Genomic DNA, 17517 nt, shown 5'->3' with positions numbered 1-17517 from the left:
ACTGAGCTTCATCAAAATTTTTTTAATAACTTCTGCAGTTCAATAGACAGTATTAAAAAAACAAAAAGGCAAGCTACAGACTGGAAAAATTATTTGCAGTACTTACATCTGACAATGGACTTGCATTCAGCATACACAGAGAACTCTTACATCTCAATGAGATAAACAATTCAGTAAAAAATAAAATAAAAGGAAAAAATATTTTAAGATACTTCATAGAAGATAAAAGATGAAAGGCCAATAAGCCCATGAAAAGATTCTCAATATCGTTAGTCATCAGAGAAATGCAAATTAAAATCACAATTAGATACCATATACCCCCCACTAGAACTGTTCCTAAAAAGGCTCACAAAGTGTTGGCAAGAATGTGGAGCAACTGGAACTCTCCTACATTACTGTTGGGAATGTACAATGATATGACTACGTTGGAAAACAGTTTAGCAATTTCTTATAAATTGAAACCTACTTTCACTATACCGCTCAGCCATCTCATTCCTAAGTATTTATCCAGAATAAAGGAAAACATGTCCACACAATAATTTTGTGCATGAGCGTTCATGGCAGCAAGCCCCAAATGTTCATTAACAGATGAATGGATGAACAAAATGTGGGATATCTACCCAGTGGCATACTACTTGCAATAAAAAGGAATGGATTACTGATGGGCTCAATAACATGGATGGCTCTCAAAAATGTCTTCTGAGTAGAAGAAGCCAAACACGAGAGTATGTACTTTGTGATTCCATGTATATGAAACTTTAGAAAAGGCAGATCTCATCTGTGCTGAAAGCAAGCACGTCGGTGGTTGCCTGGAGACTGGATTGACTGAAATGGGGCAAAGGTATATTTCTGTGGTGATGAAAATGTTATATATTTTTATTGTGATTTTTCAAGCATATAAAGGTAACAAAATCTCATCAAGATGTACACTTTAAATGAATTTTACCACATGTCAGTGGGAAGTTGATTTTTCAAAATTGGCGTGTTGAACACAATATTAAAGGAGAACGAAGTTGGAGGACTGACATTATCTGACTAAGACTCAGTATACAGCTACAGTAATCAAGAGCGGTATTTGTGAAAGAACAGACCAACTGAACAGAATAGAGAGCCCAGAAATCGACCCACATTAATTTGGTCATCTGATCTTTGACAAAGGAGGAAAGGCCATACAATGGAGTAAAGAAAGTCTTCAAAAATGATGATGGAACTGGACATCCACAAGCCAAAAAGTGAATCTAGACACAGACCTTATAGCTTTCATAAAATAACTCAAAACAGATCGCAGATCTAAATGTAAAACAGAACTATAAAACTCCCAGTAGATAACAGGAAATAAGCCTTGATGACCTTGAATATGGCTATGACTTTTTAGAAATAATACCAAAGATCCATGAAAGAGATAATCGATAGGCTGGGCTCCATTAAAATTAAAAACTTCTGCTGTGCAAAAGACAATGTCAAGAGGATAAGAAGGCAAGCCACAGACTGGGAGGAAATATTTGCAAAAGACACATCTGATAAAAGATTATTATCCAAAATATACAAAGAAGTCCCCTTAAAATAACAATAAGAAAACAATCCAATTTAAAAAAAATGGTCCACGGGGCGTCTGGGTGGCACAGCGGTTAAGCGTCTGCCTTCGGCTCAGGGCATGATCCCAGCGTTATGGGATCGAGCCCCACATCAGGCTCCTCGGCTATGAGCCCTGCTTCTTCCTCTCCCACTCCCCCTGCTTGTGTTCCCTCTCTCGCTGGCTGTCTCTCTCTCTGTCAAATAAATAAAAAATAAAATCTTAAAAAAAAAAAAATGGTCCAAACACCTTAACAGACATCTTACCAACAAGATGTACAAATGTCAGATAATCATATGAAAAGACACTTCACATCATGTGTTGTCAGGGCCATGCAAAGTAAAACAATGAGATGTCACTAAACGGAAAATCCAAAACAGACACCGCCAAATGCTGATGAGGGTGTGGAGCATCAGGAACTCTTTATTCATTGCTGATGGGAATGCAAAATGGTACAACCACTTTGGAAGACAGTGTAGCAGTCTCTTACAAAACTAAACTGCTCTTACTACAGGATCCAGCAATCACACTCCCTGCTATTTATGCAAAGGAGTTATATCCACACAAAAACCTGCAGACAGATATTTGTAGCAGCTTTGTTCATAATTGCAAAAACATGGAAGCAACCAAGATGTCCTTCAGGAGGTGAACAGGTAAGTAAATTGTGGTACGTTCAGACAATGGACTATTATTCAGTGCTAAAAAGAAATGAGCTAATGAGCCATGAACGGACATGGAGGAACCTTAAATGCATGATTAATGTATGATTCCAACTAAATGATATCTGGAAAAGGCAGAACTACAGAGACAGTAAAAAGATCAGTGGTTGCTAGGGGTGGGATGAGAGGAGGAATAGGCAGAACACAAAGTATTTTTAGGGCAGTGAAAATACTGTGTGATACCATTATTATGGATACATGTCATTATACTTTTGTCCAAACCTACAGGATGTACAACAGGAGTGAACCCTAATGTAAACCATGGACTTTAGGCGATAATGTTTTCTTGTAGTTTTGAGTGTAACAGATGTACCACTCTGGTGGGGATGTTGGTAACAAGGGAGGCTATGGATGTGTGGGGGCGGAAGGTATTTGGGAAATCTGTGTACCTTCCCCCTCAGTTTTGCTGTGAACATAAAAGTGCCCTAGGGGCCCCTGGCTGGTTCAGTCAGTACAGCATGCAACTCTTGATCTCAGGGTCATAAGTCTGCACCCCATAAGGAGCATGGAGACTACTTAAAAAAAAAAGTGCTCTAAAAGAATAAAGCCTAATTTTTTAATTGAAAACATGTTTAAATCCAGGGGAAAAAAACCCCTCTCATTCCCTTTCCCTCTGTGTGTAATCTGTTCCCACCCCTGTATAATAACCAATTTAATTAGTTTCTTGATTATTTCTTCTGTGTTTCTTTTTGCAACAGTGTATGTGTGTGGATACGTATCATTCCCAGTATTTTGCAAATTAAAGGTAGCATACTATGAAAACTCTTTCGCATCCTGCTTTTTTCAATTAATATATCTTTATAATTATTCTTTTACAATATTTAGAACCCTCTGTTATTTTTTTTTCCCATGGTGGCATTCTGTTCCTCTCTGCAAGTATACCATAGTTTATTCAACCAGTCTCAAATGTATGGGCATTCATGTTGCTTTCCATTTTTTTGCTATCATAAAGTTGCAATGGGTAACTTTGTGTTGCATGTTTTCATTTTATTGGAGTTGTGCCTTTTGGCTAATTTTCTAGAGTAGAATTGCTAGGTCAAAGAATAAATATATGTATACTTTTGTTAGAAATTGTCAAATTCATCTCCATAGTGGGTTGTACCATTTAGCCTTCTCACCAGCAATGGAAAGAGAATGCCGATTTCCCCACACAGTTCCAACAGAACAGTTATCAGACTTCTGAATTTTTGTTAGTCTGATAGCTGGGAAATGGTATTCCAATGCAGTTGTAATTTGCATTCTTTTTTCTCTAAGTAAATCAGTGTGTGCAAGAGTCATTTGTGGTTTTTTGCGGTTGCCAACTGTCTTTTCACATGTTCTGCCCATTTTCTGATGTGTTTTTGGTATTCCCACTTTAAGAGTTCTTTGCTGATTAGAAATTTCATCTTTTATCTGTGATTTATAATGTGTTTGCCTTTCGAATGTGCTTAGTATTTTTGCCAATCAAAAATGTTTATGTAGCTAATTTTATCAATCTTTTCTATTACTACATCTGATTGGAGTCATAGTTAGAAAGCCTTTCCTCAAACCCAGATTATGAGATTTCACTCTTGGTTTCCTCTAGTATTTGTGTGGTTTCCTTTTGAAAATTTACCTCTCTGATGCATTTGGAATCTTGCCTGGTGTGTTGCATGATGTCAGGTATCCAGTTTATCTTTTTTGAAATCCCTATCCAGTCATCCCAACAACAGTTGTGAAAGTATCTGTCTATTCCCAGTAAGATGCCACCTTTATTATACACTAATAGCCATATTTATTGTGATGCCTTTATTTTTTTAATAATCTTATAGTTTTAGATCTGAGTTGAGAATTAACTAGCTTTTATAATCTCCATCTCCAATTCAAATTAAGAACTTCATTTGTCTCTTTTCTTGCACTTTCCATGCTCACCCCCTACCTTCCATGTTTTGTTGAAATCATCTGGTATTTTGGTTCCAGTTTGGTTTTGCCTGAATTTTTTCCCTCTGTGTTAATATCATGGCTCTGCTAGCTTGGAATTATTTCTTAGCAACTGGTGCAAGTGTCACTCGACCTTTATCAGCAGTTTCTCAGGATTAGCTATAAACGATACTGGTATCCTTGCCTGCCACTGCTTCGTGACGCCAATTTGTTCCTCTGCTGTATTTATTTTTCTTTCTCTAGACCTACAGGGAAACCTCAAGTAACTTTTTGGGAAAACTTTCATGAGTGGTACATTTTCTAAGCCCTTGATTGCATTCAGTATTTCCTTGTTCCAGCACAGAATCTTAGGTGGCTAATTGTCATACAGTGTCTTCACTGCTCTCATATCCTTTGTTTTTAGGACGCTTGTGTCTTTGTGGGTAAATTGTTCTCTTTTGCTTTGTTTTCTTTCCGGGCCTTCAAGGCTTTTTCTTTATGTTTGAAGTTCATTAGCGTATCAGTCATCAGCTAGACCCTACACTTCATCTCATTACCCTGCTTTGCCTTCAGGGAGTCCTATCACTTTAAGAACAAAAATCTATTCTTCAGTCCAAGGAAGTTGCATGTAATTGTAGGTTTGTTGCTGCTTTTTTCTCTTTCTTCTTTCCTTTTTTAACTCCTACTTGCTAGATCTTCTCCTTTGTCCTTCCTTCTCTCTTAACTTTTGTCTGCTAATGTTTATCTTTTTGCCTTTTAACACTGCTCTCTGGAATTATCACCTGACTCAGTTTTCCCTTTGACTTATTCATAGAGGTTACCTCCAACAAGATTTGCTTTCTGTCCATGTATTAAATTGAGATGATCTGCTTGGCAATTATATTGTTATTCTAAAGAGTAACTTTTTGTAGCAGGAATTTTTTTTTTCCTTTTGAAGAGAGATAATATGTAATCTCAAAACTCTCCAATGATATACAATATTTATTTAGGACTTTCTTCTCCATTTATCACTGTTACTTCCTTGGGTATTGGTTTTCTCTGGTTAGTTTGGTGCTTCTCTTTCAAATATTTGGCAATTCTTGTTTATTTAAATGTTAAATGGCATTGAAATTCTAGGTTGATCATTATTGGTTACTGAAGTGTATTTTCTCAGGACAAATTATAATCCTATTCTTTTTTCTTGATCTTTTTCTTTCACATATATGCAGTTACAGATTCTGTGCTCATGGGTTTCTGACCAGTCCGATTCCATTTGATTTATAATTTCGATAAATTTCTCACTAGCCCAGTTTACTGATTGTGCCCTTTTCAAACCCCAGTGCAATCATGGATTTATTCTGATTTTAAAACTTTTGTTTCATTTCAGAAGAGAATGGGAAGGAAAAATAAAAATCCAGTTCAGATTTTTTTTTTCAGTTTATGAAACAAAAATTTATCTCCTCCTGTTCATAAGTCATAGCTCTTAGAAATAACAGATGTCTCGGCTAAGCATTAGCAGGACCTCACCTAGGGTCATTGTCTATAGACGATATATGCTAGTGATTCAGTGTCTGGGCCTCAAGTTCGCACATTCAGTATTGCCCATCTTATCATAATAGGCTAGTGTATAAACTTTGATGCCAGTGTATTAATCTAAACACAGTAGCTTACCTTTTCACTGACTTCACTTGTCAAACAATTAATTGCGTGAAATTTATAAACAGAACTCCTTATTATGAGAATTAAAACACATTTTCCATTTAATTTTGTATACAGGTATAAAGTAATAAAAACTTGTAACAACTAATATTTTTAATTTTAGAATCACCAAATTAAAGATAGACTGTGCAAGATATTGCTTGAGAAATAGATATGTCACAGAACTAGAACATTCTGCTTGGCCTGGCCCCTGACTTCTTTGTGTAGGCAGATGATCATCGGAAGCAAGATTATCATCACAAGGTGGTTTGCTAAACTTGGAATCAGACCAAGAAGAGCTAGTTGAATGATTTCCGTGGTTAGTTCTTCGAGGAGCTGGAGAGTCACTAGTAAGGTGATAACCTTTGTCTTCAGAAAAGGATCGTACCTACGAAGAGCACCACAGTCTCCCATCAGTTAACCGGAGTTCTTGCAGCTGCAGAGAGCACAACACAGACACGCTGTCTACCTGACTCCCGGTTTTTCAGTGTGTGCGTGCATTGCCTTCTGACCGTATAGTCAGCTTTACTTAACAAAGGTGGCATTACCAGCTCTGGGATCTCCAGCTTCTAGAGATCACTCTACCTCCTCCCTGCTAATGATCCCCCTAGGTACCCAGGGCCGCATCTCCCGTTTGGAGGATATGGGTGTCCTGAGGTCTTACAGGGGTTTGATGCCCACAGACATGTCCAGATGGTGCTGAGAAACACCTCATAGCATGGATATGTGCCTCCTGGAAGCCGGCAAGAAATGGGTGGAGTGTTGGATGTAGACAGTCAATCCTTTTGGGTTCAGGTAACAAGAGGGTCTCTACTAGAGTTGAAGCTGGCCAGCTCCCCTGCCCCACCTTTTGAGATAACAGTGGTTCTTCAGTGGTGCCACCAACCCAGTCCTCCCTTGACTTTACTTGAAAATTGGCAGCATGAAATTTATAAGTAAGACTCTTTATAAGAATGAAAACATGATTGCCCATTCAGTTATCTATATAATGCCCAAAAGGCTGAAATAAACACTTAAATCTAGAACAGTTAAGACATGGTATTGGGTAAACACACAGGGCTTCCTTTGAGATTTCCTTTGGAGAATTTGCATTCCAAGAATGAGCAGACCAGAATGAATGTCCCTCTGTCTTCCCTCAGACCAGCCTGCCCACCCAGTGAGGTCAGATATGTCTACTTTGTTCTCCCGGCTCTCCCGCGAGAGCTAAACGTGATCATAATAGTCAAGCTGACTCTTGCTGTATGGAGGGCGCTGTTCTGAGCTTTCTGTGGCCACTCCTTTAATAGAGAACACCTGTGTCTTTTGCAGCTGTGAAGATGATCTCTCCGAGGACAGAGAGGAGCTCCTGCACGGGATTTCAGAGCTGGACATCAGCAACTCGGATTGCTTCCCATCTCAGCTGCTCGTGCACGGGGCTCTAGCCTTTCCCCTGGGGTTAGATTCCTACCATGGCTGTGTCATAGCGGCTGCCCGCTATGGCCGGGGCCGGGTGGTCGTAACCGGCCACAAGGTATTATTCACTGTGGGCAAACTGGGCCCCTTTCTGCTCAATGCTGTGCGTTGGCTGGACGGGGGCCGCCGAGGCAAGATCGTGGTGCAGACAGAACTGAGGACACTGAGTGGCCTGCTTGCAGTGGGAGGCATAGATACCAGCATTGAGCCCCACCTGACCAGTGATGCCAGTGTCTACTGCTTTGAACCCGTGAGTGATGTGGGGGTCAAAGAGCTGCAGGAGTTTGTAGCCGAGGGCGGGGGACTATTTGTTGGAGCCCAAGCCTGGTGGTGGGCCTTCAAGAACCCTGGAGTGTCCCCTTTGGCTCGGTTCCCAGGAAACCTCCTCCTCAACCCCTTTGGCATCAGCATCACAAGCCAAAGCCTCAATCCAGGGCCCTTCCGTACGCCTAAAGCAGGGATAAGGACCTATCACTTCCGCTCCACTCTGGCCGAGTTCCAGGTCATAATGGGCAGGAAGAGAGGGAACGTGGAAAAGGGCTGGTTGGCCAAGCTGGGGCCGGATGGGGCAGCTTTCCTCCAGATCCCCGCAGAGGAGATCCCTGCCTACATGTCTGTGCATCGGCTCCTGAGGAAGTTGCTCAGTCGGTATCGGCTCCCCGTCGCAACCCGAGAGAACCCCGTTATCAATGACTGCTGCAGGGGTGCTATGCTTTCCCTGGCCACCGGTCTGGCCCACTCTGGAAGTGACCTCTCTCTGTTAGTGCCGGAAATCGAAGACATGTACAGCAGCCCCTATCTGCGGCCCTCGGAGTCTCCCATCACCGTTGAGGTCAACTGCAACAATCCAGGTACGGAACGGCGGCGCAGCGCTCAGCGTGGGGGCTGCAGGAACGGGGTAGAGGGCTTCAGAAGGCCGTCTCCACCCTTGGCCGTGCCCTTGCAAGGAGATGGGCATGAGGGGTTTGGATAACGTTTGCAAGGGTTGAGTCAGGGCAGCATGAAGGGAGAGAGGCGTGCCCAGCTCCCGAAGGGGCTGTGGATACGCTGCACGCTGCACGTAGACGGCGTCCGGGAGGAGGGATAAAGCCCGCCCTTCTGTGCTTTGACAGGCACCCGGTACTGCTGGGTGAGCACCGGGCTCTACATTCCCGGGAGGCAGATTATCGAGGTCTCACTGCCTGAAGCTGCTGCCTCCGCTGATCTGAAGGTAAGGCCGTGCCCCATCTCCTCGTGGCACAGAACCCAAATGTTCTTGCTCTCACGGTCGCCATCTCGTTTGATCCTCATAAAAAACCCTACTGGCAACGTGGGGCATGTACTTTCACCCCATTTTAAGGATGAAGCAACGGAGCTGCAGATGCAGGTGGATTGAAAATACCGATCTAGTACACCTGAAACTAATGTGACGTTGTGTCTTCACGATACTCTGATCAATCAGCCCCCAGATCTGATACATTTCAGAGCCCAGGACTCAAACCTACCCAGCTCCTGGCTCTTAAGTTTTCTGCTTTTCGCTTCGGTCCTAGAGTGGGGAGTAAGAAAGGCACCAAACAGGGGTGCCTGGCTGGCTCAGTTTGGTAGAGCACACGACTCTTAATCTCAGGCTCGTGAGGTCAAGCCCCACGTTGGGTGTGGAGTCTACTTTAAAAAATAATAATAAAAATTTTTCTTAAAACTAAAAAAACAAAAGGCACTAAATAGAGGGCGCCCTGGCATGCAGAAGTGTTCAGTCTCCATTCCTTTTCTGTGCCCATCCAATCTCCCACTGGAGCACAAGGTCTTTCTGCCTCTGTCCTGTGACACCGAAGACTGTTCCTTGCTCCCCTTGGTCCCCCTCTGGCTCTGTCACTTTCACACACACACACACACACACACTCTGTTTGAAAATTAAGTAGCCATTCTGCTCTGTCCCCCTGAAGAGTCGTTGTGACAGGTAGGGCCTGTTCTGTGCCCTTGTTCTGGAACTTATTTAGCATAAACCTGGGAGAACGATCCCAGGACTCCACCCAGTACAGGAGCCGCTCCATCCGCCCAGTAGGGGAGCCCTGGAGAACAGGAGGGACTGAATCCACCTTACAGTTCATGAGCCGGTCCCATGCCTCCCCCTGGGCCTCCTCTCCAGTCAGCAAAAGGCCAGAATCAGCAAGGTCCCCTCTGCCCCATTTCCAAGGCCAGAGTCACCACCATGATATAGGCAACCCAGGATTCTGTGGGTTCCAGAGACACCCAGGGGCCCTTTGTGGGAGTCAGCCCTCCTCAGCATTAGCCTATGGGCGACACCTGGTGCGCATCACTTCAGCGTCTCAACATGACCCTGTGTGAAGCTGACTCCCCTGGGAGGACATTTACACACGATTCGGTCCACACAGCCCCGAGGAATGATGGAATGGTGTGGGCTTGCATGGTCAAGGCTCAGTGACCTTTCCTGTCCCTAGCTCCTGGGAGCCCTCCCTTTCCACCTGCACACACCCCGAGGTGACTGGGGGTGGGGGATCTCTCTGCTCTAGATACAGATCGGCTGCCACACGGATGACCTGACCAGAGCCAGCAAGCTGTTCCGAGGCCCGCTCGTGATTAACCGGTGCTGCTTGGACAAACCCACCAAGTCAATCACCTGCCTCTGGGGCGGCCTGCTCTATATCATCGTGCCTCAGAGCAGCAAACTGGGCTCTGTGCCCGTCACTGTGAAGGGGGCCGTGCATGCCCCATACTACAAGCTGGGTGAGTGGGAGCCATGGGGTGAACCCCAGGGGAGTGTGAGAACTGGGTCACGAGATCATCTGGGCTGTTTGGTATAGGAAGAGAGAAACTCTGGGTTGGTAGAGGGAAAGAAGCTAAGTTTCCTTCGATTCAGCACTGGGCTAAAGAGATGTAGACCAAACCACATTCCTGGAGACTTCCTAGAAGAAGGATAAAGGGGGGGGGATATGGTCACTCATGACCTCGGTGTTCTCCTCCTGGGGTTCAGGTGGAATGTTTCAACATAAGAGATTTAGGAAAGTGAGTTTCAAGCCCCATGGACTCTCTTCCCAGGGGAGACCTCCCAGGAGGAGTGGAAGAGGCACATCCAGGAGAATCCAGGTCCCTGGGGAGAGCTGGCTACGGACAACATCATCCTGACAGTGCCAACCGCCAATCTCCGTACGCTGGAGAACCCCGAGCCGCTGCTTCGCCTCTGGGACGAGGTGATGCAGGCTGTGGCGCGGCTGGGGGCTGAGCCCTTCCCTCTGCGCCTGCCTCAGAGGATCGTGGCTGACGTGCAGATCTCAGTTGGTGGGTGCTCTGTGCATGCTGCCCTGACGGCCTTCCTTTTTTTCCACAGCATGCAGTGGGCAGCCAGCATGGTGAAAACGTTTTTCTAGCAAGACTAGAAGATATAAGTCTTGCTATTTAAACGAAAGGGGGGAAATATGTATTTTAAAAAAACAGACTCAGCCATATCCCCCAACAAAAAATTGGAAACTACCTAAGTGTCCAGTGGTATGGAATGGTTAAGTAATATATCAACGGACACTGAGGAAAACTTCTAAAGTGACATTTTGATGGCATAAGGAAATACGATGGCATTATGGGACACGAGAAAAGTAGGCTGTGGAACTGTATGTGAAATTATGAACAGTTTAAGTCAGCATGTCCAGAATTGTCTTCCAACAGCCAGAATAGTGCAGGAACCAAGTGCTAGGCTTTCACAGGGTCCCATCGGGGGCTTCAGGGAGAAAGTAAAAGTGGTGTGGGGTATCCCCCCAGGTCACAGCTGTTGGGAGAAAGAATTTAACAATGTTGAGAAGACACTGAATGAAGAGATCTCTGCGAGTGGGTCAAGAGCCTAACAAGTCAGGGGATGTGTGGAAATGAAAGAATGATGGAAATTTATTTTCTTACCTTATAGAGATCACTATAAAGTAGTGTCAATGTGGGCAACACAGTATCTAAATAATGAGAAGGGGAACCACCATCCAAGAGTTCTCTATTTTGAGAAAAGAGTATAATGAGACAGGTTCACATGACAGGGCAGTCTCACAAAAGTGAAAAGCTGAAGAGAAACATGAAGGGCTATTTGTCATGTGCGTTAGTCCCATTCCTGTCGGGTCAGAGTGAGGGTGGAGGCGCAGTTACAGAAAGAAGATGGGGGAGAGCCTCATGGGTCTCATGTGGATTGCCCTTCTGAACGTTATGGGGTTCTGGAAGTCCTGGTAAAGATGGGTGGGGAGCGTTCTAACCCCTCTTCCTCCCTCCTGTGTTCCCAGGCTGGATGCATGCAGGGTACCCCATCATGTGCCATCTGGAATCTGTGCAGGAGCTCATCAATGAGAAGCTCATCAGAACCAAGGGGCTGTGGGGCCCCGTCCACGAGCTTGGCCGTAACCAGCAGCGGCAGGAGTGGGAGTTCCCCCCGCATACCACCGAGGCCACCTGCAATCTGTGGTGTGTTTACGTGCATGAAACGGTCTTGGGCATCCCTCGAGGCCGTGCCAACATTGCTCTGTGGCCTCCAGTTCGGGAGAAGAGAGTCCGAATCTACCTGGGCAAGGGTCCCAACGTGAAAAACTGGAATGCATGGACTGCCCTGGAAACATATCTACAGGTACTGGGCAAGAAGGGAGGGGGAGGGGAACCCCCACTGCAGGGATCGCCAGCACAACCTCGTTAGGGGACACTCTGGTGACTCCAAACTGAACTTAATTGCCTCAGCCGCACCCTCACACCATGATTTTGAGGAGACTCAAGAGAGAAGATAGAAAGCACCAAGGCAGAGGCGCAGGCAGTACTCCACAGTTACCATGGCTGGCTTCAAACCCAGACATGCCTGAGACAGAAGTCAAACCATGTCAAGACATAGCTATCTTAACACCAAACACCCTGCCCCCCCCCACACACGTTATGGGATGGGACTCGTGGTTTTCCTTAGAAACTGCCTCAGTTTCTCCTTCAGAGGCAATCCAGGATGCCTCACTGGTCTGCACACGAGGTTGCCTCTGCCTTTGAACAACTGTCCAGCACCCCAGGTCCCTCCCCTGAGTCCCTAAAGCAGCTCTCAGGCCACCGTGCAGTCTCACCTAGGATTCTGGAACTCAGTCTCCAGCTAGGTTCTTCCACCTGCCCGAATTCCTCTCTGTGGTATTAACTGCCCCAAGAACAATAGCAAAACTGCCCAGAGACTCTAACCTCGTCGCTGGGGCTGTTTCACCCCAGGGACAAAAGTTGCTCACCTGTGAAATCCAGCTGAGGTTGTCTCAGAGAACTGCCAATCTCCGTCGTAACCTTAAAGCACCATAACCCGGCCTCACACGGGCTATTTCCCGTGGCCTCGGGCCAGCTGCTTTTTCCTAAAATTATGCCTTACTTAACTTCATTCCAACCACCTAGACCATACATCATCTTCTGTTTCTACCGGACTCACTTTTATTCCTAAAGGCCATGTTAGTAGCCTTGCAGATTGCCACAGACCTGTGACCGATGCAGGTTATGTCAGGGTAAGGGGAGGAGTTCCCCAGTTATTGGGGCTCAGCTTTGCAGCTGTGAAAAATACAAGGATTTTTTCATATCAGCTGGCTTTAAATCCGTGTGCGATATCCTGTTGACACCTTCACGATGGAGAGAACTACATGAATGACAATGGTAGGAAATACTGATAATATTCATGACCGTGATTACCATAGTCATCCATTATCGAGTGTCTGCTTTGCACTGAGCACCTCAATAGCTCACAGGCCCTTGTCAAGAGAAGACAGAGTAGCCCATGAGGCCAGCAGCTAGAACGGGAGAGAGGGCCAGTGACAGAAATGAAACTAATGTTTTAGGGGTTAAATACATTATATAAATTTATTATAGTGTTTGTTGGATCTCCTTTCTGTGGATTAAATGTCTCCTCCTGCTGCCGCTTTCTCTCCCAGCTACAGGAGGCCTTTGGTTGGGAGCCGTTCATCCGTCTCTTCACTGAGTATAGGAACCAGACCAACTTGCCCACAGACAATGTTGACAAAATGAATCTGTGGGTGAAGATGTTCTCCCACCAAGTGCAGAAGAATCTGGCTCCGTTCTTTGAGGCCTGGGCCTGGCCTATCCAGAAGGAAGTGGCTACCAGCCTGGCCTATCTGCCTGAATGGAAGGAAAATATTATGAAATTATACCTCCTCACACAGATGTAAGGAGTGCCCAGCGAGGTGGCAGGTAGAGAGGTTTGGGGAGGTAGGCAGAGATGGGGATTCACTCCTCGACCTCTGTCTCTTAGGGTTCTAGCCTTGTGCTCTTGGCTCATTGCCCCCGTATCTTAATACCTAGTAGTTCCATCTCTAGAAAGTGGGTTAAGAAAACAGCAAAAAGGGGAATCAGGATTTCTTAGGAGCAAGGCCTTCTGTTTATGGGTCTCGTTCCTCTGCTCTCAACTATCAGATTCCCTCCTGGCCTTCTACTGGCCTGGCTCTGAGAGCTTTGGCATCTGCTTCTATGCCAGCCTTTGGTTCACCATTATGGGCCATGGCCCTTGGGGGTGGTTCTCACCCTGACATCTTGAGGACTCTCTGGGCTTTTGTTTTTCACCGGTTGTTCCAAAAACCTGAGCATAGAATCCCCTGAAACACAAATTTACCAGGATAACCAGACAGTTCCCTGATATTCTGTGTCTTAGGTAGTTTTCAAAGAGCTTGAAAAGCAATCTGGTGTAGTAGAAAAAAGAGCCCATAGCTAGTGTTAGCTCTTGGAAAAGTCACTGTATCTCTGCTCACATTTCTTTGTGTGTGAGATGAAGACAAAAATCCCTACCTCACAGGGATGTCGTGAAGACTCAAACGGATAGCTCTGAAGAGGTTTGTGAATGCAGCGCTTGCACATCTAAGCGATTCTTCCATGTTCCACTGGTCCACAGAGTAGTGAGCTGAGTACTCCCCTTCTCTTGCCGTAGCCTGGAGGTTAAGACTGTCATCTCTCGCAGTAGACTCCTTGCATCCAAAGCCTGGTTCTTTCACCTGTTAGTCATATGACTCTGGGCAAACTCCTTATAAAATGGTATCTATTTCATAGAATTATTGTGAGGATTAAATTCTAGTCCCTCTAAAAGGAATTAGAACAGTGCCTGGCTGTTGGAAGGTATTGAGAAAATGCCAGCTGCCGTTATTTCTAATGAATATGTATTGATCATTTCAGAGCTAGACTACCCTTTAGATGGCATTACAGAGGCAGTGTGACCCATCCCATCCCATCCTACACTTCAGACACCAGCCTCTCAAAGGACTGGGGTCCACTGCTTTATGAGTTACAGGGTCTACAGAATCCGTGGGCTCTAAATTCATAGCAGGGGTCTTAACAGCTACTTGGGGTTTGGGCTCTTTATTCAGTTCCATCTTTCAGGTAAAATTCCTTCTTTGATTAAATCAAGAGTGTAAGTCACTTGACAAATCAGAACAAACCCATGAGGGCTTTTTGTCTTTAGCAAACAATGGGCATCCAGGTTAGGGATGGTGTTTATGTTTCTGTAGTGACACAGATCCCTATCACTGCCCAGAGTTCCTTACCAGTTTGGCAGGTAAAGTCCACACACAGAGAGAAATCTTGACTTCAGAACCAGATAACTGGATACGACTGACAAAAAATTTTATTTAATTACAATGCAAAGATTTTCATAACTTTTCTTCTAATCTTACTCAAAACCTCCCATTTCTGTGTAATTTTAACTAGAGTTGAGGTTCTGGGAATAATGTGTACATCCAGCCAGTTTCCTTTTAGACCACTTCTATTTATTTAGTTGTTTTAATACACTATTCTATTTGCCTTATTAAGAATTGGCTGGATGCAGAGACAACAAGATTTGACCTAGAGAGTGTTTTTTGTGGATTCCTTTATTATGTCATTTCTTAATCCTAGAATTCTTTTCCCTTATTTCATGAATATGTATCATCTAGATGCTTTAAATATAGATGATATTGGATATGCATTCAACATTTGAAAAAATTCTATCAATTAGATAGAATTCTATCAAGTAGATAGTATGTGCCAAATACTATACTTGTTCTTTTATATAAATTGTTTAATCTTCACAATAATCTCATGAGATGGAAATTTATCATTCCCATTTTAGGAATAAGTGAACTGAATTTTATGGAGATCAAGTAAACTGCCTAAGTCTACCCTGTTCTACTACTAATAAATGGTAGACCTGGGATTTGAACCCAGGCACTCTGATTACAGAATGGGTGTTAGTAACTACAGTGCTTTGAATACTCAAATAAATAAGAAAATGAAGAAACCAGCCAGCAAACAGAAGGACCTTTATGTCCCTACTTGCCAGCTCTTTGCCTGCTTGTACTCACCCCTCATCCAATTTTATCAGAACAGAAAGTCCTTTTGTCTCTCCCAAATCCAGTTCAAAGGAAGAACTTGAGGTAGGTTCCTAAGGTACATCCCAAAGACAGTGAGCCCTTTAGCATCATCCAGGTCTTTTAGATTCCAGTCTATTCAGGTTTCATTTATCATCTCTAGGGCACCATGAAAGCATTCTAGTAGTGTACTGGGTTTTGAATGATGGGTTATTTTGGTAAAGTGCCTGACTCCCAAAAGTCCCAGACATTGCATGTTCTCAGCAAGGAAATCAGATTCTTGGTCCTTTGCAATAATATTTGTATCCATCCTGGCCCTCTTTAGTTCATTTTTAGCATTATAGCCCTGGGGACCTTCTTAAAATAGGAAGCTATTCATGTCACTCCCCTGTCTGAAAGCTTCCAGTGGGACTTTGAATATAAGATGATGAACTGAGCATATAAGTTTACCTCCCCTCCCTCCCCAGGCCCCACTGAAATTGAAGTCAAGAAATGCAAAAGAGAATTGACACATCTCAGCAAAGAAAAATGAACAGACTTGATTTTAACTGAAGAAGATCTCAACACATTTCTGGAAGAGAGAAAGTGGATGAAGCATGAGAATGAAAGAGTGAAGGTATCTTTCAGACAGAATAGAAGCTGATCTGAACAACATAATCCCAAAGAAACATGAGCACCTGAAAAATCTATAAAGAGTTATACCAGTTGTAAAACTGAACCCTATCCTATTCTGCCCCCACCATTGTGCATAGAATACAGGCAGTCTATAATTGGTATCCATTAAGAATCTATTGTTCTTGTTGTTGTTTGCATAGAAATGGAATAAACTGCCTGAGGAGAGGTGGGAGTTGGTGCCCCAGAATAAAATTTCTCTTTTTGTGGAAATAAGTGACCCCGTAGCCTATCAGGTAGTTCTCTGACTGTTGAAACTCCTCCTCAAGTAACCCAAGTGCATCTGGTCCTAGAAGAGGCTTATTGGAGAAACAGATCCAACCATACACTGGCAGAGGACAACCACACCAATTCCTATAAAAGTTAACAGTTACATTGATTCTTAAATGCAAACAGTCAGCTAGGAATCCCCAGTCTTTGGGCATCGGGGGGTGGAGGGGGAGGACCAGGGGAGGAGCATGTAAGAAAAATAACCAGCTAGAATTAGGAGACTTGAAAATACAACAAACTCTAGAGGAAACAAAGTGAACATGGAAAGAATAACTTTAAAATCTGTATCTTCAGAGAGATTTGAGGTGTATTTGTAAGATGAGTACAGAATGCTACAAAGAAAGGAAAAACTGAGAATAAAAAGAGCCCTTAAAAGTTAAATAAAACTGCCCAAAATGTTCAGCAGACAGGCTGGAAAATAAAGTTGAGGGAAATTCCTTAGATATAGAACAAAAAGAAATAACAGAAAAAATAAAGGAAAAGATCTAGACAATCAATATCTAAGCATTAGGACTTTCTGGAAAAGAGAACATAAAAAAATACAGGTGAAGAAATAAAAAGGACAAAAAATGAAGAACATAAAGAACCAAGTCTCCAGATTGAGGGGTTCCCAATACAACCTATATCTAGACACAATCTTGTGAAATTTTGGAATATTAAGGATAGAGGGAAGATACTGAAAGTGCCCAAAGAGAAAATAAAGTCAATTCATTATAATTAGCTCAACTAAAACAGGAGTAAGAAATAGACTGGCAGCGGATTCTTCATTAGCAACACTGAATGCTAGAAGCCAGTGGAACAATTTCTTCACTTTGGAAAATTTTCGTACTCAGAATAACACAGCAAGCCAAACTGTCAAGAGTAGTGTCAAAATAAAGACATTTTCTGACGTGCAAGTTTTCAGAAAGTCTACCTACTTTGCACCCTTTCTGAGAAAGTACCTCGAGGAAGTTCTCCAGCA

At 43.7% G+C, this 17517-nt stretch overlaps 1 protein-coding gene across 5 annotated transcripts in view; it reads left to right on the top strand.

The window, feature by feature from the left end:
* Positions 1-17219, top strand: part of TCAF1 (TRPM8 channel associated factor 1) — a 50104-nt gene extending 32885 nt beyond the window's left edge. For 4 of the 5 annotated variants that reach the window (XM_034638692.1, XM_034638690.1, XM_034638685.1 and 1 more), the window contains exons 3-9: positions 7156-8150; positions 8412-8509; positions 9810-10023; positions 10336-10575; positions 11550-11887; positions 13197-13447; positions 16082-17219. In XM_034638692.1, the coding sequence (XP_034494583.1) occupies positions 7156-8150; positions 8412-8509; positions 9810-10023; positions 10336-10575; positions 11550-11887; positions 13197-13447; positions 16082-16091 (2146 nt within the window). In that variant the 3' untranslated portion in view covers positions 16092-17219. Of the gene's footprint in view, positions 1-7155; positions 8151-8411; positions 8510-9809; positions 10024-10335; positions 10576-11549; positions 11888-13196; positions 13474-16081 lie in introns of all 5 variants that reach the window. The other variant, XM_034638706.1, reaches the window with a different exon arrangement.
* The last annotated feature ends 298 nt before the right edge of the window (positions 17220-17517 follow it).

Source organism: Ailuropoda melanoleuca, chromosome 1, assembly GCF_002007445.2.
Source record: "Ailuropoda melanoleuca isolate Jingjing chromosome 1, ASM200744v2, whole genome shotgun sequence".
Lineage (NCBI taxonomy): Eukaryota > Metazoa > Chordata > Mammalia > Carnivora > Ursidae > Ailuropoda > Ailuropoda melanoleuca.
The sequence above is the reverse complement of the archived record's forward strand: the minus strand, read 5'-3'. Positions and strand labels throughout refer to the sequence as shown.